General features: G+C 36.6%; 3 protein-coding genes across 4 annotated transcripts; all 3 read left to right on the top strand.

The window, feature by feature from the left end:
• The first annotated feature begins 3,442 nt into the window (after positions 1 to 3,442).
• On the top strand, positions 3,443 to 12,503 carry LOC135640202 (uncharacterized). Its single transcript, XM_065154436.1, has 5 exons — positions 3,443 to 3,662; positions 3,771 to 3,873; positions 10,101 to 10,261; positions 10,341 to 10,619; positions 10,716 to 12,503. Exons 3-5 carry the CDS (start codon positions 10,108 to 10,110, stop codon positions 12,095 to 12,097), a joined length of 1,815 nt encoding a protein of 604 aa, XP_065010508.1. The 5' UTR covers positions 3,443 to 3,662; positions 3,771 to 3,873; positions 10,101 to 10,107; the 3' UTR covers positions 12,098 to 12,503.
• Positions 12,504 to 13,840: 1,337 nt separating this feature from the next.
• On the top strand, positions 13,841 to 16,656 carry LOC135672264 (heparanase-like protein 1). Its single transcript, XM_065180724.1, has 9 exons — positions 13,841 to 14,081; positions 14,688 to 14,724; positions 14,824 to 15,007; positions 15,112 to 15,266; positions 15,358 to 15,591; positions 15,672 to 15,861; positions 15,936 to 16,061; positions 16,153 to 16,252; positions 16,324 to 16,656. The coding sequence occupies exons 1-9, from the start codon at positions 13,851 to 13,853 to the stop codon at positions 16,654 to 16,656; spliced, it is 1,590 nt and encodes a 529-aa protein (XP_065036796.1). The 5' UTR covers positions 13,841 to 13,850.
• Positions 16,657 to 17,991: 1,335 nt separating this feature from the next.
• LOC135672263 (binding partner of ACD11 1-like) lies at positions 17,992 to 22,047 on the top strand. 2 transcript variants are annotated; one of them, XM_065180722.1, is made up of 6 exons: positions 17,992 to 18,091; positions 20,048 to 20,131; positions 20,543 to 20,646; positions 20,719 to 20,794; positions 20,889 to 20,972; positions 21,386 to 22,047. In XM_065180722.1, exons 2-6 carry the CDS (start codon positions 20,054 to 20,056, stop codon positions 21,959 to 21,961), a joined length of 918 nt encoding a protein of 305 aa, XP_065036794.1. In that variant the 5' UTR covers positions 17,992 to 18,091; positions 20,048 to 20,053; the 3' UTR covers positions 21,962 to 22,047. The 2 variants fall into 2 exon arrangements, with proteins under 2 accessions (XP_065036794.1, XP_065036795.1); XM_065180723.1 differs by lacking the exons at positions 17,992 to 18,091; positions 20,048 to 20,131 and having other exon boundaries at positions 20,537 to 20,646; positions 21,386 to 22,046.
• Positions 22,048 to 23,569: the final 1,522 nt, after the last annotated feature.

The raw sequence follows: 23,569 nt of genomic DNA, 5'->3' as shown, positions 1-23,569 counted from the left end.
ACTAACATGAAACCTCGAGGGCTGACATGGTGTATTGCATCGACTCAATACCTCGGACTTTGATGTGATGGTCGCATACTCCCATGTTGTTCGAGCCTATACAAGGTGGCTTGTATAGTACAAAATTGTTTCGGAAAGCTCGAAACGATACCACGCGGTGTCGATCCGTGCAGATCGATCGTCGCTCGCATGGAAGGTATGAGTCGACTACTCGAGGAGTCGACGGCCATTAACAGACCATGTACGATTGACCTTTGTTTGCAAGTATAAAAGCCGACCTCCTGACCAACGTCAGGGGTCGGACTTCGAATACCTCAACTCCCCCTAATTCTATTCAACACTGATTTAAGTTTCGAATGGATCGAGTTGAAAAATTCACCTTCCGACCTCGATCTGTGTACAGGAGCCCAACGATGAAGAAGCAGACCATTCGCTAAAAGAGAAAACGACACTCGGAATATGAGACTTAGACTCAACCCGACCTGACGCTCGCTTTTTTCACCTGAGCATCCACTTGAGTACCCTTGCGCATCTGGGACTAGATCGAACCGTACTGACACCCCTAGCGTATAGGTTCACCAACACTAATAGCACCGAGAAAACCCTTTTTCTTTCTCAATATACGAGAAGAAATGTGAGAAATACGAGGGAAAAAATTTAGGTTTTTTGTTAAATTATATATATACATCCATTCTCTTGAACAGTTGACTCGTAAGTCTATCAGGCGTTTTGTTTTCTTTAGCGTAAGCTGTGTTTTAAAGAATTTATAGAAGATGTTATTTAAAGAAGCTCGCATCAAAGATGGTAACTGTTCTTATGTGGTGGTGTTGAGCCTTCCTTGCCTTCTCGAATGGACTGTTCGACTTTTATTTGTGAATTAGTTGTAAACTCCTAACTCATAAGAATTTGTGTCACACAGCACTTACTCCATATGATACTATAGATTTTTATCGATTAATTAAATTATTATTAATTTATTTTCTAATGAGTAATGTAATTTTTTTAAAGTAAATAGTTCAAAATTTATTTTTTTGCATGAATCATAAGAAATAAATATTATTTACCTTTCGAGGAGAGTTTATCTTTTCGTATCATCCTCCGTTCTTTATCGAGGATTCTCCGAGAAGTAGTATGATTTTTTATTTTTATTTTTTATTTTTTTTATTAGAATGGTTATAATATGAGATAGGTATGAATACACAAAATACTTGAATTGTTTTTTATCTTGTTTAAGTCGACAGAGCCTGCTGATAGTATGTTCTCTCAAACAAACAACTATCTTGATTTGCCTGTTCACCACCATAAGGTAGCTGTTAATCCAAGAACATGACGTTTGTGAAGAACATATGCCATCCTTCGTATATAGTCTAGCTTTTCAACTCGCCATTAGTTGCTCGAAATGGACCAAGTTGTATATCAGAACCTTGGATTTGTCTAATTGATGCAATCAGTAGAAGCTAAGATGATAAAAGCAAGAACAGCACCCCCTACTTGCACCACCACCGGCATATGAAAGCAATAATGCTCTTGACTGCACCCCCAACAGAAGAGAAAGGAAGCGGAGGGTGAGACACAACCTCACCAATGAGGTCGTCGCCGGCAAAACCTCTCACCGACTACCATAATAGACTTTGTTTCAAAACCCTAGTAGAGTTTCTCTATCTAGATTTTTCAATAAATTTTTACATTAGTATTATTGGATTATGACTTCATGTGATATGTCAAATGTATAAAAATACTCAGTATCATATCCTAGTGGAAATATGTAGTACAATATATTTTTTAAATAAAAAATATTTTTATTATGTTAAATAGCATATTTGATGCTCACACATGAATTCAAAATTGAGACCTATCACTTATATAATAATGAATTAATCAATCGAGATAGAGTTTATTATCATATTATTCTAGCATAATGCCTCGATAATGACATCTAATTACAATATGATGTTGACGTTATATGTGAAAAAGCTAAATAACATCATCTAATTAAATCAAAATAAATTAGAACCAAGCATTTCTTTTTCATTATCAAATCTTGATTCGTGGAACTAATTTATATAAGTACATAGATATTTATACCTGAATGCTCTTCCTAAGGTGGCATTGGGATCGATGGTTCGTCTGATTTTACAAGCCTGGAAGGTTAGTGCGTAGAGTTCAGAAAATTATCAAGGTGAATCTTTTATGTTCGAAGATAAAACGATGTTCTGCCTACAAATATTATCATAGGAGTTTACTATTTCGAGCTCATACTTACTATTCACGATCCCTTTACTATTCATAATCTTTTAATAATTAATTAAAAATAATAAATATTTTACTATTCACAACCTCTTTAATTTTTCTTTTATCCTTCTTTTTTTCCTTTCTTACGGTTTGCGTATGCACTCTACTATCGCTAACTTTTCTTATCGTTCATTGTTACCAATCACCACCCCTAGCTTGTCCCCACTGCTCCTTGTCATTGTTCGTCGTCCCTAATCTATTTCCTATTACTTCTTACCACCTACACATAGCTATTGTCGACTCTCCCCACTATCCATCGTTAATCACTGCCCCAATTTGCCTCTTATCACTTCGTGTTGCTGCACACATTGCTATCTCATACTCTTCCCATAGCTTATTATTATCGATCTCTACCCATGACTTGCCCTTCATCACTCCCTATCGCTTGTGTATACTATTGTCACTAGCTCTCCTCATTAATCATTATCATCGATCACTGCCTCGTGCTTGCTCCCCATTGCTTGCTATCGTTAATGCTCTCCTCTTCGTCAGCGCGTTGTCAACCTCATTGGACATGGAGGAGAAAGAGAAGAAATAAAAGAGAAAAAGAGGTTTTAAATAAGGCTTGAAATATTTTATTAGAATTGACAAAGGAATAACTTAGAAATATCAATAGTAAATAATACAAATATGGTTACAAATAATAATCTCTTTATTATATGCTATTTACCCATACTATGTTTAATAAATACCATAAATCAATTTCTAGTCTATACTACTCTTTAGGTGAACACTTTTAACTAATAAGGAGAAAACACTATTGTGTCATTTAGAGAACGTGTTAGGCTATTTTAGTAAATTGGGTCGGCTTTAACAACCCACCACCTAACAGCGTCGCGACACAGGATAGAAATAATATGGTAATTAAATAAAAGGACGAACGTGTTCGATAATTACTGCTTTTTGCCCCCTTTCTGTCTTTTCGCAGCCAAATTCACCGATTTTGATCCAGATTTCCCTCCGATTGTTACTCCAAATCCCCAAATCGACGACGTCTTCGATCCGAGCTCGTCGTCCTGTTTCGATCGGTACCGATTTGGTCGCCACTCGAAGCGTGCGAACGCTTCTAGGGTTAGAGTTTGTTGGGACCTCGACGTCGCCACTCTATCTCCGGATCTGTTGCATCAATAGATTCTTAAATTAACCTTCAGTGTTTGCCCTATTTGGATTTGTCCTGATTGGTTACCTGGTCGGTGAGCTCGATCCGAGGGTTAGGGTTTGTTTCGTGTTCTCGATCCGCTGGGTTGTCGAATCCCTGTTCCTAGATCTCCTCTTCCATCATCTTGTTTTGGATTTTGCAGCCTTTCCCCTCTCGCGATTTAATGTTATCGTTACACCTGTGGCATCGACATCGGGTCGCTTCAATTCTGGTACATAAGCTCTCTGATGCTACCAATTTCTTGGGGTAAATCTTGTTTACCTGTCGAATTGAAGGTGTCTTGATTGAATTTGCTTGTTAGGACTTATTTTCTTTGCAGCCTTTCCCCTATCGCGATTAGTGTTATCGTTACACCTGTGGCATCGAGATCGGGTCGCTTCATTTCTGACAAATAAGCTCTCTGATGCTACCAATTTCTTGGGGTAAATCTTGTTTACCTGTCGAATTTAAGGTGTCTTGATTGAATTTACTTGTTTGGACTTATTGTCGGGAGTAATTAGGTCCTAGGTTTTATAACTTTTTTTTTAATATCTGAAATAGGCAAGTGTCAGCTTGTTGGTTGGGTTAGGACATCTTTTCTTCAATATTTTTTTTGCCATTTCCTTGTAACCTTTGATCTAATTTTGTTAATTGACTGCTGTTCCGTGGAGCGCTAGATCTTTTGTTGGATTACTCCTTAAAGGTAAATTGCAGCACAAAGCGCCATTTCCTGTCTTTATGCTTTCAGTTATTTGGCAAGTAAAATATTCTTTCTTAACACTGCAGAAATTTATTTGTTGCTCCTAGTTTAATTTTATATTGTTTGGAAATACATTCTTGTTCTAGATGCCTATGTCGATTAAAGAGGAAATTTATTGGGGTTTGCATCTTTTTCTATGCACAATTTTATGCATTTTCATACTTTTCATGTTTTATTGTTAATTACAAAAATGTGGGTGCTTATGCAAAATGGCTTTCCAGAAAAACACTTGATGAAATATTACTTGTTTTGTGTGCTACTCTAGATAGGAAAAGGTATATTATCTATATGAAGGAGTAAAAAGACAATTATTCATCACCCAAAAGCATCTTAATGATGCAAAATTCAAAAGTTTTGTGTGTTTAACATGCTTATTATCCCAGTTTTCTCTTAGCCAGTGTTGCCTTGCTATGTATGCTGACTTGTTCTGCCAGGTTACAGCATGGAGTATGATATTGTCATGGACACATCATGATCACTAGCTTTCTAAAAAGTGGTCTTAATCTGCAGAAAGTCAGGGTATCTTATTCATATATAGTATGTGCAGTGACAAATGTGGTTCGTATTAAGTATCCAAGATCTAGATATTTAAGTGTAACAAATGATGTGGTCAAATCCAAATATGTAGTAGGTAGATTTACACCGATCATATCGAAAATTTATTGGTTGACATTTTGTCATTTATGAAATAAGTAAAAGTCTAAGCAATTAATGCTATATTTTCATTGATCAGTATTGAAAATGACAGTGTATATTGGTACAAAGTCCATATATTCACATGTGATCACATTTTAGTGTTTATGTTCTTGATGCATATGATTGCATATTCCACATGTACAATAAGACTATTGTGAGGTTGTACAGAAATTATGCAATATGGTAATATAATCTCATCGATGTACCATGCTTTGGAATACTAAAGGCCATGCATGCAACACAGCTTGGATTGCTATATGTCATGTCCCATGTCAGTGTTCATACTAACAAGGCATTTTGATTTGTTTCAACTGTAATTTTTCTTATTTCTACATCTTTTTCTTGTACTTGGGCCTATAAAAAGGCTAGAACATTGTAATGAAGATCATCATAAATAATCATTAACTTGAGTTCTTCTATGTTAGTGGTGCTATGTCATATATATATTTTTTAATGATTTATTGTCCACGTGGGAGACGTGCGGAGGTGCGAGGCCTTAATCCTTGGAGTTCGCTCCTTGAGCTAGAGTGAGTATGATAAATATCCATTTATTTTTCTATTATTATTATTCTTTTGCCAATTTTCTTGTCCTTTGTCATAAAAAAAAATTATTACTTGATTGGTATCAGAGATTTTGATTTAGCCAAGATGTGCGTCAATCTAAATCTTAATTATATGAACTCAGGGCGAGTTCATACACAGTGGAAACATATGATGCAGGAGCAATTAAGTTTGTTTATTGATTAGTTTAGGGGAATTTTGTATATGTTATAAGTTGTCACATGACAATATCTATTCGAGTCGAAAAAAAGAAAACAAATACAGAGAAAAAGAAAGAAATATTAATTGAAGATTACAAATCTTGGCTAAAGATCTTAAGGATTCATCTATATGAAGATAAAAATCTATCAATGAAGGATATATTAGAAAGGAAAGATTATTCTTGAGATCAAGTCAAGAATATTATCTTCATTAGAGGAAAATTTGATTTTATGTAAGTATAGTTTTTTTTACTTTTACTTTTTTTTTGTATTGGAGCCTATATTAAAATGGCTAGAACATTGTAATGAAGATCATTAGAAATGGATCAATTTATAAATTGAGTTTCTTACCACTTTATGTGTGAGGAATATGAGGCCACATTTCTTTTTTTAATGTTACGATTCCATTGACCAGTATGAGACATACGGAGGAGGTGTGAGGCCTTCACTTTGGGAGTTTGCTCCTTTCTGAGCTAGAGCGAGTCTAGTAGTTATCCTTTTATTTTTTATTATCTTTCAGGTATTATTAGTTTCTACCTATCTTTTTTAGTCCTCTGTCATAGAAAAAATCCTTTATTACTCGTCCTATATCACTTACAAAAGGCTTTGGTGCTCAATTTGAAATTAGTACAATATTTGATTCTCAAGAAGATGGTTAATTTGAAAAGGACAATACAAACCTTATATGATCTTGTAAGAGCTTGTACCTTGCATTTAGGAGGGAATTTGAATAAGAATGTGCACCTAATTGACTTCGCCTGTCCATGTGGCCTCTTTTGAAATTTACAGAAGAAATTGTAGGTCACCTGTGTATTGGGATGATGTTGGAGAACAAAAGCTTCTTTGACCTCAGTCAACGAAGAGAGAGTCAATTGAAAAGCTATGCAGATTGAACAAGAAGGTACTTAGAATTTAAGGTTAAGGATTACTTCTTTTTGAAAGTATACCTGATATAAGGAGTTATTGGATTTGGATAGAGGGGTAAACTAACTTTAAGATTTATTGATCCTTTTGAAAATTTGTAGAATCTCAGGTATGTGGCCTATCGATTGACCTTGCCCTAGCACTTATAGGCATTCATATTGTATTTCATGTCTCGATGCTTCGAAAATATATTAGAGATCCATTTCATGTTATTTACATGTCAACTTTTGCGGTAATATAAGTTGACTAATATCAAAATATATTAAGGAAATTTTGGAAAGGAACATATGTTATGTTAAAGTTCATTAGCAACACCAACCACTTGGGAAAGGGAGAGGATATCATAGAGCAATAGCCACATTTATTTCCTTAAGGTAAAGTAATTTTGGGCTCCAAATTTTCTTAAGGGAAGGAATGTAACTTCCAAATATTTTTAATTTGTTTTTCTAAAATTGGAGTATAATAAATTATAATTTTCTCCAAACATGTTAGTTGCCTCCTCGTTTGGATAAGTCTAACGAAATATTTTCCTAGTGGAGATATAATTCTTGATTAGTGTTGGTCAGTTAGGATAGGATAGATTTATTTAATTAGTTATTATTTCTAAAAATATAATGATTGATTTCCTTAGTGGGAAATGCTCCATTTTATTTAATGATGGGCCGATCTCTCATGCTTCAATAGAAGCTCTAGGTTCTTAATCAGTGAAGGAGATCATGAGGGAGTAAGATCTTTGGGAGAGATTTATGCATGATCTTAGTATTGAAATATAGATAGTAGATTAAATAAAAGCTTTTATTGAATATTTGAATTTATGTAGTATATTAGATCTATGGTTGTTTTTTTCTATGATCTGCAAATAATTTGTATGATGTTGTTATAAAAATTCAGATTTGAATTTATTGGAATTTTTAATTTATGAAAATAGATTAAAATTTTAATTAGTAATAATATGATTTTGACAGCTACTCTTTTTTTCCCTGCTAATACATGTTTTAAGTTATTAAACCAATCAATTTTTAAATTTTTGAAAAAAGAATGCAGATGAGAATTTAAATGAATTTGGGATTAGAATTGAATCTGACCTGAGCTAGGTGGATGGGTTGAACCATGTCAACCCAGCGGCTTATGGGCTAATGCAGATTCAATGTATTTGACAACTCTGCAGGCCAATGCATGATGGCCCATGCCCATGGCTTGGCTCGATACGACTTGGCTTAGATTCTGCTTAGTGTGGCTTGGTGCTACTCAGTTTGCGGCCCAATGCTGTGGCTTGATTGATGTCCAGCTTGTGACCATCTTACCACACAAGTAGTGGCCCAGCCATAGTACCTATGCACGCAGTTTGGTTCAGCTCAAATCCTCTGTTATATCTCAAGTTTGGCCTGCTCATGGGCCACAATGGCTCAACATTTGTGGCCCTTTCGTAGCCCATCCTCTAGCCCTTTGTGCCGGTCTATGTCCTGTATGGTGGCTGAACCAGATCGGTTTGGCCGGTTCCAGGTGATTCCAGATCAATTCTGATCGGTTTAAGTCTGTTTAGCTTAAATTGACCATCCCAAATCCAATTAGACCAGTTTAGGTTGAAGGCTGGTTTTATGTTAATTTGATGCCATTCAGTTGGGTTTTACCTGAAATCAATTCGGTTCAAGTCAATTGGACCGCTTTTGCTAGGGTTCAATTAGGTGTTGTAGATGGATCGGCATTTGATGATATGGATGTTTGATGGATTTCAAAGATTTGTTGATGTATTCGTTATTGATTTGAATGAAATTGATGAAATTGTAATGTGAAATTGGATTATATGACGAAAATGACTGATATAAGCTGTGATATGAGGACTGTTTCTCGTAGGCCAATATTGGTAGGGCAACTCCCTTAGGCGATTAGTGGGCTTTCAGAGATAGTTCCTTCGTTGTAGGAAGGAATATATTCTCACTTTGGCAGATGAGGGGCACCACATCATCTATTCATTGTTGGGAACATAAGGAATCCATCCCGTGAGGTAAGACCTCTCCATCCGTTGAGTGCACTATTGATTGCCCAACCTACTCCATCTTATGAACATGAGACTCGAGACTCGTGATGATTTTGATAATGATATGTGTCATGAACTGATTGACATTTGTTTATGATTTACTCAGTTTGAGGCTTTGTTATATGTTATGAGATGGTATTTTGAGAGGATACTACTCAGCATCTTTGCTGTTATCTTCTGTTTTTGTTATTGTTTTTTCAGTTCAACCTTCTGATATTAATTGCGATTTTGGCACAGAGAAGACCATCATCTACTCATCTATTGCCAGGTGTTGTTGCGAGGAGACCTAATATTTTATGATTTCTAATGCAAGTTGATAGAGCTTCTTTTGCTTTTTGTCAGACAGTACAATTGTTATTTTATGAAATCAATTGAAATCTTTGTTTGAAGAAAATTAGTTTACTTTTATACTGCTCTCTGGATTGGATGGTTGTGGAAAGATTGCCACATTTTTGTATCTTAGGAACAAAAATTTCATGTAGGATGTGATGACAACTGGTACTGACTGTATGTATTGGTATGTTGATCCATAGTGGTATTCTACCAGTTTTTTCACCAACTGGTATTGGCACCGAACCTGTTTACTTTTGTGACATTTCTGCCAATGAATGGACAAATAGGATCAACTTAGATTGAGTCTTACAATTTCCTTTTAGCATGATCAAACTGTGGATGTGCACCTAACTGCAATCCTCCTTTTACCCTTCAGTCTAGCATGATGTATTTATGGTCACTGGTCAAAATCTCTATTCACCTATTTTAGTATATCTGCAAAATTTTCTTGCCTAAGAGATGCAGTAAATTGCTTCTTGACGGAGGAGAATAAAATAGGTCATGTTAATAGTTCAAGCTTCTTGACGGAGGAGAATAAAATAGGTCATGTTAATAGTTCGAGTCACACAAGTTTTTGTCCTGAGAATTCATTATGAAGCCAATCATTTCTCCCTTGATTGTGGACATTCCTTCTGACAGAATGTGAGGCAAGTTACAGTGACTGGCCACTCATCTTCTTGTGAGCTATGTTATCCTTCCTAGCATTTGAGGCTGTCCATCTTGCTTACGTGATTTTGATTACTGTTGGTTCATACTTTTTTTCATTTGTGAACTCTTCATTCTTGTTTGGTTGCTTTCATAGCAAGTTTGGGAATAATCAGGTTGATATACATTAATGATTGGTCAAATCAAAATATTCACTTTACCTAGTTGTTATTGTGATCTAGGGAAGCATCGTAAGGTTGCTCCTTTGTTGCACAAGCTTAAAATGTAACTAATTCAATAGGGATTTTGCCATGTTGGCTATTCCTTCTATCTTATTAAAATTTCCCCGATTAAGAATTCAGCATAGAATTTAAGTTGATGTTGACTTGATGGCTAGTTGTATAATTGTCAGAACTTTTATTGTCATACAATATTGTTAATCACTTATTCTCCTAAATTGTTTTACTTGGTAACTTGTCCATTTGAACTTATTTTCCCTGTTATGTAATGCAGGTTAAAGATGGTGTTCAACCATAGCAAACAATCTTCTGCTGATCACACATCTGACCGATTTGCTTATGAGCGTGCAAGACATCTGGCTTCTGATGATCAACTTGCACAATATGCTGAAGATTCTCCATCTCTGGCTATCCCTGCTAAATCACCAGCTTCAGGTAACTAAAGGAAACTTTTAATCTGCAAGTTGTACAGTTATTAGCCCATATATCCTTATCATTTTCTTCTGATTTAAAGGTAAAGGGAAGAAGGATTTTTTGAGCTGTCACAAAGATTTTGAGAACGAGACTGCTGATCATTCCTATGACAACTCTCATAATGGTCTCAGTGGCAATCCTAGTCTGTCATGGGTGACAGGCAACACTAGCATGGATATTTGGTTAGATAATGGCAAACGATCTCTTTGTGATGGTGAGACTTGTGAACATGGTAGCAAGCGTTCGAAGCAAGCGGACCAAAATTTACAATTGTGTTCGTCCAAAATTTGCATCAGTGCTTTCGAGGAGTCACCTTCAGGTAGTTTGAATACTTAGCTTTTTCCATGCTTTAATCAGGTAATATATTTTTTAAGGAGAGTAAAATTTTTGTCTGATGGTGCAATTATGTTTCTAGTTGCTCCTGAGGATAGGAAGGATAGAGGGACTGCTGCTGTTGCTGGCGATCTTGTTAATCAGGCAACTAGCAGCAATTGGTTCAGCCGAGAATCTGCTTTGGACTCACCTATTAGGATACCTTCCTATCCTAGTTATTATGGAGATACCTGTCAGGCAACTGGATCTGATCAAGTCGAGGATAGATATTCACCTGTTTTTGATTACCATGGTCGGAAACATGTTCCTATTGGTGCTAATCATCAGGCTGATCTTCCAGAGTGGGGGTCCCAAGATTTTAAGAACCATATAAGGGATAATGATGTTTGTGCATCTCCAATGACCCCAGTGACAACTTCACTGTCGTGTGATAATGTTGTAATTGATGGGGATGACGGTGATAAATGGGTTGGGACATGTGTAATTCCTATGCCTGATTCTGCGGTATTGGCTTCAGATGTTTTAGCCTACCATAAGATGGAGTGTAGCTGTCTAGATGCGGGTTCGATTAGATGTGTGAGGCAGCATGTGATGCAAGCTAGACAAAAGCTCAAGCAAAAGTTGGGGCACAAAACATTTTTAGAGCTGGGTTTTGGCAATATGGGCGAGGTTGTAACTGAAAAATGGACTGAAGAGGAGGAACAACTATTTTATGAAGTTGTGTTATTAAATCCTGCATCGCTGGGCAAGAACTTCTGGAAGAAATTGCCTCAGGTGTTTCCTACTCGAAGTAGTAAAGAACTAATAAGCTACTACTTCAACGTATTCATGCTTCGAAAGCGAGCTGAACAGAATAGATTGGATCCACTGCATGTAGACAGTGATGATGATGAATGGCAAGAAAGTGATGATGGTGAATCTTCAACGGAAGAAGAAGATTCTGTTGTCGAATCTCCTCCAGCAGATCAAGATGTTGCTGGTGAAGAAGATGATCTCGAGGAAGCAGAAATAGCCGAGGAAGATGATGATGTAGAGGATTGTGTTTATTACCACCTTGCTGGGTACAATGAGAAACAGCCCTCTGGTGTTATAAACAGACACATTGTTGGTGAGTCAACCCTTCATTCTAGCATGACTGCGAGCAATTTGGACCATTTCATGGAGGAGCATGACATTCAGGATGATTCATGCACATCTTATGAGGGCCAGCACAACGGGGTTGTTTCATGTGATGCTGTTGATATATCTGACTTGCATCATGGGTTGATTGAGGACCATGAGAACTTGCACAACGAGCACCGCAATGATGGTCTGAGTGGGTTAGCAGATTATGGTTTCTTTGATGGCCATTCTGATCTAAAATCATGGGATATGAGGTATAGCTGTGGAACAGAGAAAGATGACTTCTTTTCGACATGTAACGTGATAGAGGAGGTGTTTGGAAAAGAACCTTTGGATAAGTGAAAGCCTAGCTGTCGTGATCTTGGCAGTTCTTGATTAGTGTCGGGTAATTGCTTCCTTGCTTTATCTTGTGTTGCCCTTCATGAGGCATTTTTCTGAGTTGAAAGCTTTGGTCTCCTACGATTAGGTTTCCTAATCAAATCAAATCGGTTTAGCCTTTTGTGTCTTCCCTTTGTAAATTATGTGAATTAGGGGCTGTCCTGCCTTGTGAAGAAAATTGTGTAATCGAGAACCTTATATATCGGTACAATCCATTTTTCCTTTCTGAATCATCCACCGTCTTGGGGAACTTGTCAGGGAGGATAAAGCTATTGAATCTGGCAAAATGTATGGTCATGAGTTCACCTAAATATTTGTTTGTCATAGAACTATTTGTTCTTGTAAATTTATATGAATATTTTCTCTAGCATCCTCTGGCTAATTCTACGCCGATGCGTGATTCTGATGGTACAAATTTTTCTTCAGTTTAATTATTTCGGCAGGTGTGTACGTAAAAGTTATAATTGATTTGCTATCATTTGCTTGTTTCCTTTGTGAACGCTGGATACTGCTCATGAAATAGTTGGATGGCATTTTCTTTTAACGAGGGCTACTGATTTATTTGTTTGTAGAGCTTCAACTTGCATCTCTACCCGCATTATTTTTAAGTGGAATGTAGATTTGTGTTTCTAAAAATTTTCTCCATTCATTCAATTGGATGATCTTTCGGTTTTCTTTGATATATTTCTTCATCCGTCAGCCGATCACCAAATCTCATGTTCGTGTGTCTTCATGATGTGGAAAGACTTGTCAGATTATTCTTCTCTATTTTCCTATAAGGTACGGAAAAATAAAATAGTAAATTTGAGGTGTGTCATGATCCTTGCTGCTCGTGTTCGACTGTTCTTTTTTTTTTCATATAAGATTTATTAGATTCTCTTCTCTCTCTCTCTCTTACCATATAAGATTTATATGATAATATTTAAATCCTGTGCATAACGAGAATGAGAATGTACGTCAATTATGCGCACAAGGGAATGACTAATATCTTTTCCAATAATAGCATCTTGTAATTGCCAACGCACTCATTAATATATATATTATAAAATAAGAAATACTGATAAGAATATTCTTCTTTTAAATAAGGAATGGAATCGGGTTCAGGCCATGGGAAATCAGTGTGAAACTGTCTTGGAAATGAAGAGTATTATTTAAAGAATTAATATGAAAATAGGCTTAATTCCCCGTATAATATTTTTTTTTTCACACCTAATCTAATATTATACTATAATTCCACATGTTATAAATTTTAGGCCATATGATCCAGATGTATATCAAGTTAATAAGTCAACTATATATCATGGCTACACGTTATATAATTATTAAAGATGAGAATTTAAAGCCTATCTGATAAATTTATATGTTAAAATATCGGTAATGGTCCACTTGCCAAAGGCCGACTAAATTCCATTTTCATTCACCCACCACTTTCACCTAATAATAATAATAAATGGAAATCCAAAATATGCAAGTAAAAAAAACATAAAAAGGGAAAACTTCCTAAAGTCATATCGACATCAACATTTGGTTACGCTATCTTAGACCATCGCTACTTTTATCTTTTAGAATTTAACAGCGAAGGGACTCTTCAACAGATTCATCCTCTCATCTCTCTCTAAAACTAAGAGCACAACAACTCCATTTCGTCGTTCCTTCTTAAAGCCTCCCTCGCCCTTCCTCCTCTTCTGACCTCACATCTCATCTTCGTGTCTTCCTCATGCATAAACGAATGCCGCTCTCTTTTTTCTCTTTCGCCGTCCCCCTCCTCTTCCTTCTTCTCTTTTCTGGTTTATCTCCCACCCTTGCCGCGACAGTAGTCTCTATCAAGGCAGTGACCACCATTGCGAAAACGGATGATAACTTCGTGTGTGCAACCATGGATTGGTGGCCGCCTGACAAGTGCAACTACGGCATGTGTCCCTGGGGAAACGCATCCATTCTTAACCTGGTATTTGTCTCTCACTCTCCTACTCTTTGATCTGCATCCATGCATGTGAAGAATCCTGCAACGATGTTTTGCTTGACGCACGTTCTTCATATGCTCGCCAAGATACATGGTAACCTGGAACTCAGGTTCTATCCTGTGATTTCATGATTCATGTCAGATATGAAGAACTATCCACAGAGGAATATATACATATATATATTTGTATGTACGTCGTTTCACTTAGTTGATCATTGCTTTATGTCAAATCTTTTCTTTTTGATGTGTAACAAAGGCGATCTTCACTTTTGTTAGCGTGTATATACTGATGAGAATTAATATGCATAAGCAAATATGTTCAAATAGATGATAACACATTTATCGTTTTTTTTATTTTGACATCCTGAGTTGTCAATACCAAAAAAAAAAAAAAGGTCCAATATACATATCAAAGGTTTATTCTGGATGAGATATATGAGGCAGGTTAATAAACCATTGCTCAAATAGATATACGTGCATATTAATGTTTTTTCTTCATGATTTTATTGGTATATCACTTTTAGGCATCGCTGTGCACTCATTTTTTGTTAACCTGACAGCAACAGATGATTTTATTGGTATATTTTGCAGGATTTGAACAATCCCATTCTTGTCAATGCTCTTAAAGGTCGGTGAAGCTAGCTAGCATTCTTCTCCCCTTTAATCCAATTAGTAATTACACTTGGTTTGCAAAAGCATGAGATTAAGGTTTTGTTTGTGGTGACAGCTTTTGGGTCTTTGAGGATTAGAATTGGAGGGTCACTGCAGGACCAAGTGTTGTACGAAGTGGGTGACGGTGCCCATGCATGCCCAGACTTCAAGATTGACAAGAATGGGTTGTTTGGCTTCACCGAAGGCTGTCTTCCCATGCAAAGATGGGATGAACTCAACAAGCTTTTCAATAGTACAGGGTAATCTACATCTAAAAGTTGTCTTATTTCAAATTTGATTGCATCATAGCTTCAATATTCCAACGTTTTTGTTAAAATGTGGTTATTGTGATCTTTGTTTGCAGCTCCATAATTTCTTTTGGACTGAATGCATTAGCTGGGAGGTCGAAGTCAAACTCCAGTGGAAATTTATATGAAGGTCAATGGGACCCTACAAATGCTCGTGACTTCATCAAGTATACCTTGTCGAAGAACTACACCATCGAATCCTGGGAGCTAGGTGATTGCCACAGCAACGCAATCAGAATTCTTTCTGCATTCAGAGCAACTCTTTCTCATCTCAGCGCTTTGTTTCCTTGTGCATCCTCTAGGAAATGAGCTCTCTGGATCTGGAGTTTCCGCAAGTGTTGAAGCTGTGCAGTATGGCAAGGACATGATCGTCCTGAAGAATGTCATCAATGATCTGTATGGACAATCCAAACAACACCCAAAACTTTTGGCACCGGGAGGATTCTTCGACAGGAAATGGTTCGCTGACATGCTTCAGACATCAGGACCCGGTGTCATTGATGCAGCAACACACCATATCTACAACCTCGGCCCAGGTGAATCATCTCATCCTTCTCATTGTTCTAAGCTTATGATCCGAGAGGAGCTCCCGTCTTCACTCGAATTCTGTGGTCAGGTAATGATAAGGATCTTATCCGCAAGATTCAGGATCCATATTACCTGGATCAAGTAGCTCAGACCTTCAATGATGCCTTGATCACTGTCGGGGAGTTCGGCCCGTGGAGTTCTCCTTGGATCGGCGAGTCCGGAGGTGCCTACAACAGCGGTGGCAAAAATGTCTCCAATGCGTTTGTGGATGGATTCTGGTGAGTTCAATCGACGCCCACATGATCACGTTCGGATCTTTTCTTACGTTTCAAATCTTTTCTTCACTGACTAGGTATTTAGATCAGCTGGGCATGGCATCCACATACAACCACAAGGTCTACTGTCGGCAAAGTTTGATCGGAGGAAACTACTGTCTCCTGGACACCACAACCTTCGTCCCCAACCCAGATTTCTACGGGTTTGTTCCACAGAACTTGTGTGATGTTTTCTGTCAAGCGCTGCAGTTCTAGAGTGAGATCTCTTCTATGTTCCTTTTTATCTACAACCAGTGCTTTGCTTTGGCACCAACTGATGGGACCGGGAGTTCTTCAGACAACAAACGACGGCTCGCCTTACCTTCGTGCATACGCTCACTGCTCCAAGAAGAAGGCAAGATAAGAAGAATCACTGTCTTCTTCTCTCGCACGATCTTACATGCTACCGTTGATTTGTTCTTGCAGTCGGGTGTTACGCTATTGCTGATAAACCTGTCTAACTCCACCGCCTTCGACGTCGTGGTCACCAGCGACTTGAACTTGTATCGACCTCGCTCGGGCAATGAACAAGGACAACATGGGGAGAGGGAGGAATACCATCTCACAGCTCAAGGTGGAGACCTCAGGAGCAGTGAAATGCTTTTGAACGGGAAGCTGCTGAAGCTTACACCGAGCTTTGAGATCCCGCATATGGAGCCTTCCATTGTCAGTGCTGGTGCTCCTCTTACGATTGCTCCACTCTCGATTGCTTTTGTCGAATTCAAGGACTTCCAAGCTCCTGCTTGTGCAGGCAACTGAGAGGGTTTCTGTGAATCCTAGTGTGTGTTTCATGCAGTGCTCCTCTTTTTGTCATTTAACATACTGCCAAAGTTAGAGGTAGCTATTTTTTTTATTCCAATTCCATTATTTGGCGTCAAGGAGTTCTCATGTAGTTTTTCTTCTTCTTTTTTTATTTTTTAAAAAGAAAATAATAAAAGTAAAATTACTAATTACTTAAAAATATTGTTATCATAAATGCTCCTGCCAGCTTACTCTATAAGATTATATGATTCATCATCATACTATATCTACTTTCAGTGGTATATTTGAAGCTTTATTACTGTCTCTATATACATGATAAATATTAAAAAATATTATAATTCAATATGGTTGAATTCTTAGAAAATGTCTCTCCTTTTGAGCTTTTCCTCCCTTCATTTCTATTTTTTTTTCTATGGATCAGTTTATAGGATGAATGGATACAGTTATAACGTTTTCAGTATTATTAGCAAAATACTTTAGTGCAGTATAGAAACATTGTAACATAATATTTTTTTAAAATAAAGTTTATGAAAATATTATATTTATATTATTCTTTTACATTATGTCAAGAGTACTTTCAGTAATATTAAAAAAATATTATAATGTAATACAAAAATATAACATAAGGTGATTGGGGTATTTTAGGTATTATGTAAAAAAAATGGTTCGTTGATAGGTAATTTCTGAAAATGAAACAACTTCTTTTTTGACATTTTGCCCATTAAATATCATAAATATAATATTTGTCACAAATTTTAAATGCATTAAAATAGTATAATTAATCATTCTAAACATAATCGAGTTGAATTTCAAGTGTTGTAATCGAAATTGTTTCTATATTAATCAGTTGGAATCAAATATAATTAAACATAATTTTACTCTATTTTAAGAAACAAAATTGTTTCTATTTTTTAAAAATATTATATTAATTTTTTAAAACAATAAAATTGATATCAATTTTTGGTTATTTCAATTATTTTATTTTTATAAAATAGTATTTTTAGTTATTTGTAATGAATGATTTATTGACCCATAGTTGGTTGTTCTCTTAAAACCAAATAATAATATACTGGGAAAAAAAAGATAAAACAAAGAAAAAGAAGGATATTATTTAAGAAAAAAACTTCATGGTAAAAAATCAAAACAAAAAACATTTTTGCGATTTTAAAAAGTAGAATTTTCGTGTTCAGCGCATCTCACATCGAACGCGAATCTCCAGGCATTCCAGGCTCGAATCAAACGGTTCCGCTACCCTCCCGCCGGGCCAAGCGGCCCAGCAACTGGAAATGAAACTGAGAGCTCTCTTCCCTTCCCCTCTCCTCTCCCCCCCTCCCCCCCCAGTCGATTCGGAATTCTCGATGGCATCGAAGCTCCATCATTCGCCCTTTTAGCCGATCACGCTCGGTTATCTTCAGGATTCGACGAAACGTCGGTGAGCTGCTGATCCCTCCGTCTTTTACCCCCTCTTTTCTTTGGAACAATTTTGTCGATCGATCCCTTTTTTTGCAAATCTGACGATACTTGCTTTGTTCTCCTTCAGTTTCTGATTCTTCTAGTTGACTTTCAAATCTGACGAGACTTGATCTGTTCTTCTTCGGTTTCCAATTCTTCCAATCACGTGGTTGTATCAGTTTCTATCGAGCGGATTGTTGGGTTCGAACTGTGGATTTGGGAAGAATCCATTTAAGTAGTCTGCTTTGTGATTGGAATCGATTGGCCAAGGATAAAAAGGAACAGATTTTTTGTCGTGAGATGACATGATAGGTGACTTGTGGAGGATGGTTTTTCACGAGGAATGTATGAGCCCATTTTTGGTTGATACAGTATTAGAGATCGAACATGGATAAAACGAAGAATATTTGTATTGCGAAATCAGGGAGAGGAGAGCCCAAAAGAACATGCCAGTTTCGAGGAGATAATGGATTTTTTTTTGCACAATTTGCTATTATGATTATTTTGGTTCTTCTTGTTTTCCTCTTTTACTGATGGGAATTGCATACCCGAACCTTCTGAAGGCGGACTGATATGAAAGTTCTATATGCAGTAATAGCAAGTCATGATCTTTACGGGGAGTTATGGTCAAATGAAACAATCATAATATTATTGACTTAGCAAATTAGGCGATTTCACATTTTATTAACTTAATCATAAACAAACTTCTTAATATTCTGCACCGAAGATAAAATGGCAATGATCATTTCATACATTGTTAGACTGCACAGAGGAGACCGTTGGTAATTGAATACAGATCCTATTGAGAATTTATGGAGGGTGTTTGGAATTGAATCGGAAAATCGAGTCGAACCTTAATCAAACTATTTCAAATCGATTTAGTCCGAATTGGTTCATCAATTATTTGGTTTTGAAGATTATAAATGACTTTAGTTTAGGAGGGTGCTCTTCTTTGGTTCGGACGAAACCGAATCGATTTTAATTTAAAAAACACTAACTCAACCCAAAGGTCCCAAAAGCCTTAAAATCCCTTCCCGAACTCAGTAGGCCACCGTTCTTCTTTCGTCTCTACGACTCTTACTCATTGTCCCCTTGTTGGTCTCTCTCTCTCTCTCTCTCGTTTAGGTATGAACCATATTTTTTTTATCATCCTTCTCCATTAACAATCCCTTTGTTGATTTGTATGCATCATTGTATATCCTCATCATCAAGAAATAAGGACTGTATGTGAAGTTGTTATTTCTCTATGACATCTTTCAATAAAAAAATAAAATATCACATGTGCATAGGTCCAATTGTTTATAATGTTCAGAATGATATTTGTGATATAAATTTTTGAAGAATGTAGGTCCAATTGAATTAAAATTCTAGTTTGGTTCAATTAAAATGAAATGGTTCATTATATATATATATAGATTAATCATTTAATCAAATCATATTAACCAATTTTGTACTGATTTGATTAGGTAGGTCCGAAATGATTCCAGTTCGGAGTATCTTGCTTTAACTGAATCAAATTCTTTTTTCACAATTTGATTCGAATCGATCTTAATGGTTTAGTTCGAATCTCTTTGAACACCCGTAGGATATAGAATCAAATTACTTTCTGAACTAGTTTGCTGGATCCTCTGTAATAGGATGTGCGATGAAGTCTGTGATTTGGGCAATTTGGACAACCATTACTAGCTTCATATATTGTTGCTTCTGACTATACTCATGCTAATCTTGAATCTTTAAAGGTTGTCAGTTCCATCCTGTTTGTAACATAATATTAGCTACTCTTCTAGGTGATTTATCTATTAGATACACCAAACAAAAAGTCTGTGACTATCCCTTTTTGAGCGCAGGAGCTAGTTTCATGTTCTCTAATTCATTTCAAATAATTGTTTGGATCTTTGCTTTGACGTATGAGGTTTTAATGGTTCATCACTTGCAGGTTCCAATGGAGCAGTGCAATTTGAGGGCAGGGGCAGATCCCCAGCCAATGAATGCATCAAACTGGACAATTGATGTTTCAGATGTGAGGATTATAGCTTTGTTTTTCTATGCATTGATTGGTGTAACTGATAGCATTGTTTGATTCTTGGCTTGCTCCATCTGCTGGTCGGAAAGTCCATTCCAGTTTAACTAAATTCATTTTATTTAGTTCATGACGAGTAGATTGTATTGGGGGATATATTTATTTGGATCTATTTCTTCTAGTTGCACTTTTATTTATGCATCAGGTTTGCTATCATATTTCTCGGTCTTCATGTAGAAATTTTTTTTTTTAAATTTTAAGCCTATGTGTCAGAATTAAGGAGAAGTTGTTTTCTTTTTCTCCTTATGCAGGTAACAACTGTCAAAATTAACAGTGTAGAATTTTTTTTTTTAATTTTAAGCCTATGTGTCAGAATTAAGGAGAAGTCGTTTTCTTTTTCTCCTTATGCAGGTAACAACTGTCAAAATTAACAATGTTTCTTCGGCTGCGTCTGTGAAGGATATCGAAGAATTCTTTTCTTTCTCTGGTCATATCAAATACATCGAAATGCAAAGGTCATTCTATTATCCTCTTGTGTGTTTGATACTTTTGACCAGGAAAAAAAATGGAATTTTTTCTTTTGGCAGAGAATCAGAAATGTCTCAGCTTGCTTATGTCACTTTCAAAGATTCACAGGGAGTAGATACTGCACTTCTTCTTTCGGTGAGTTCAAAATTCTAAAATTCAAAGGCATCTTGCTTTACTGTACGTATTATTGGAGAATTTGGGTTCTAATATATGTTCTGTTTGATTTCAGGGATCAACTATAGTTGATCGTTGTGTCACTATTTCACGGGTTGAAAATTACCAGTTGCCACCTGAAGCTTGCAGGCGCACACTGGTAACTCTTAATTATTACCCTAATTTTGTTTGTTTTAGGTTGTGTTTGCATGAGATGAGAATACTTCTCCATAAAAGCAAACCTATTTATGTGTGTGTCTTTTTGGTTCCAATAGAGTTCTCCATCACACGATCAAAAAAGAAATTACTTTTTTTTGTCTTATGTCATTCAAATTCTTCTGGTTTGTTAGCATCATTCAACTTCGTCCCATAGATCAAGTTACTCAAGCAATTAGAAAAGATTAGGCGTATAGCTTTTAGGTGAACTTTTCATCAAAATTTTGGTTTAAGTGAACATAATCTCATTCGTGCGACATCCCAAGGATTCTAATATGGAAATCTAATTGTGATATGCTGCAATTTGGTTTAGGTCCCATCTCTTTATTTCTTGTGTGTGTTTCCTGTGCTTGAAAGGAAGACGAGTCATCGCCGACCAATGCAGCAGTCGGGAAGACAGAAGATGTGGTAAGTACCATGTTGGCCAAAGGTTTTGTTCTTGGCAAGGATGCACTCAAAAGAGCCCGATCCTTCGACGAGCGACACCACTTCCTGTCCGCTGCATCTGCCACCATCGCCTCTCTGGACCGCAAGATGGGCCTAAGCGAGAAGTTCAGCACCGGCACAGCCATGGTCAGCGGCAAGGTGAGGGAGGTGGACGAGCAGTTCCAGGTGTCTGGGATCACCAGGTCTGCCCTTGCGGCAACCGAGCAAATGGCCAGCAATGCTGGATCAGCCATCATGAGCAACCACTATGTCTCCACCGGAGCATCGTGGGTCTCGAGTGCACTTAGCAAGGTGGCGAAGGCAGCCGAGGATGTGAGCACGATGACCAAGGAGAAGGTGGAGAAGGCTGAGGAGCAAAGGAAGGAGATCATTTGCAGGGACAGGAGGGAGATGGTGAGTGAGTTTGCACAGGTCTATCTTGATGAGCCCTCGGTCGGTGAGCCTGCAATTGTTCCTGTGGTTTCGGTGGACGTAAAGATCATCTGACTTTGTGAAGATTTCTTCTGTTCATCGTTGCAAATGTTGGATGCTGAATTTAGCATGTTTGGTGATTGAAATATCGTTCTTTCACGTCTTTTATTTTGGTTTGATGATGCAGGATCTAAAATATGGTTTATTTTAGTTTTTCATTTTTTAAAAAAAATATTTTTTTTAATATTGACAAAATATTTGAGATGAAATATTGAATTCCAAACCTTTGATTTCATAAGTGGGTTTCTTACATCATCGCCAAATCGCTATTTTAGTTGTAAGAAAAGTTTGTCAGATGGTGTTTTAGATCCTGCATCTGATGATTCCATTTTCTCCCAAAATTTTTGTTATGTTTGTAGATATTACTATTTACATTCCTTTTTTTACTATCTACAATCTTTTTTAAAATTATTTTAATATCTTTAAATTGTTTTGGACATAAATATTTTTTCTCCTGCTCCTTCTTACCTAGAGAACTGCATCGAGGGGGCAACAAGAAAGATTGGATGATAATGATCCAATGATCGATGATGACAACCAGTGGCGTGGTATCGATAGTGAGGATGAAACGAGAGTTTTCGGATGGAGAGCTATAAATAATAAAATAATATTTTATTTTTTAGAGTTTATTAATAATAAGAGGATCGTCAATAATAAAAAAGAGATGATGGATAATAAACTATATATATATATATATATATAATAAATGATAAGTGAAAAAGATGAGATTCGAGCTCAAAATATTATGATAATCTATTAAAGTTTTTACCACTAAATTAGTTGATACCCTCAAAATATATTGATAAGTAGATTTGGTACACAGTGCACTACCAATCCAATATTTTAGGTATACCAACAATAGTTTATCTATCATATTTACCCATCAATAATCTCCGCTAAGCAAAATATATTAAAAACCTCTTTAAGAGTTGAGCCACTACAGTTCACGGCTTAAATCTCCATCTTTAACCAATTTAAATTGTGTGCAACAGGAACAAAATCACAATATGAGATTAGTTTATACCACTCTACCAAAGCTGAGGAAAACTCAACTAAGATTAAGACTGGTGGCTATTAGTTATGATATAAATTCACTTGAGAAATCGGAATTCCGAGACATCAATACTACGATATGATCTGTAGCCAACAACAGAGGTGCAAGCCAAATATCACTAATATAATAAATAGAGAGCACACTGATTTGAAACCGATCGTAATTTGCCATTTAGTTAAAACCGAAGCCAACTAAGGTCCAACCAACATGGCGAACCCAATTAACCATGACAACCTAAACTAGGCGATGGCATGTCACCACGTAAGAATACCCATTCAATATGACGTCGGACACCCAAAAGTGAATATTTCTTTTTGACACCACGATGACATCTCGCACACAAAGGATGGTCAGACACAGCCTTGCCTCTCACCTCTACATGCAGAAAGACTTGTCTGTCTCTTAGCATCAACTTCACTAATTTTAAAGGTCAGTCTTCGCTAGCAAAATAAGAAACACACTAATGCTTCATTAATGTCTCAAAGATTTTTCTCCATCCCACACTTGTAATGTAGTCCAATATGATGTGCTATAACAACTGTCTATCTCACCTTCAGGCACACTCTTTG

The sequence above is a fragment of the Musa acuminata genome, chromosome BXJ1-4 (genome assembly GCF_036884655.1).
Source record: "Musa acuminata AAA Group cultivar baxijiao chromosome BXJ1-4, Cavendish_Baxijiao_AAA, whole genome shotgun sequence".
NCBI lineage: Eukaryota > Viridiplantae > Streptophyta > Magnoliopsida > Zingiberales > Musaceae > Musa > Musa acuminata.
This window is presented reverse-complemented; position numbering and strand designations above follow the sequence as displayed.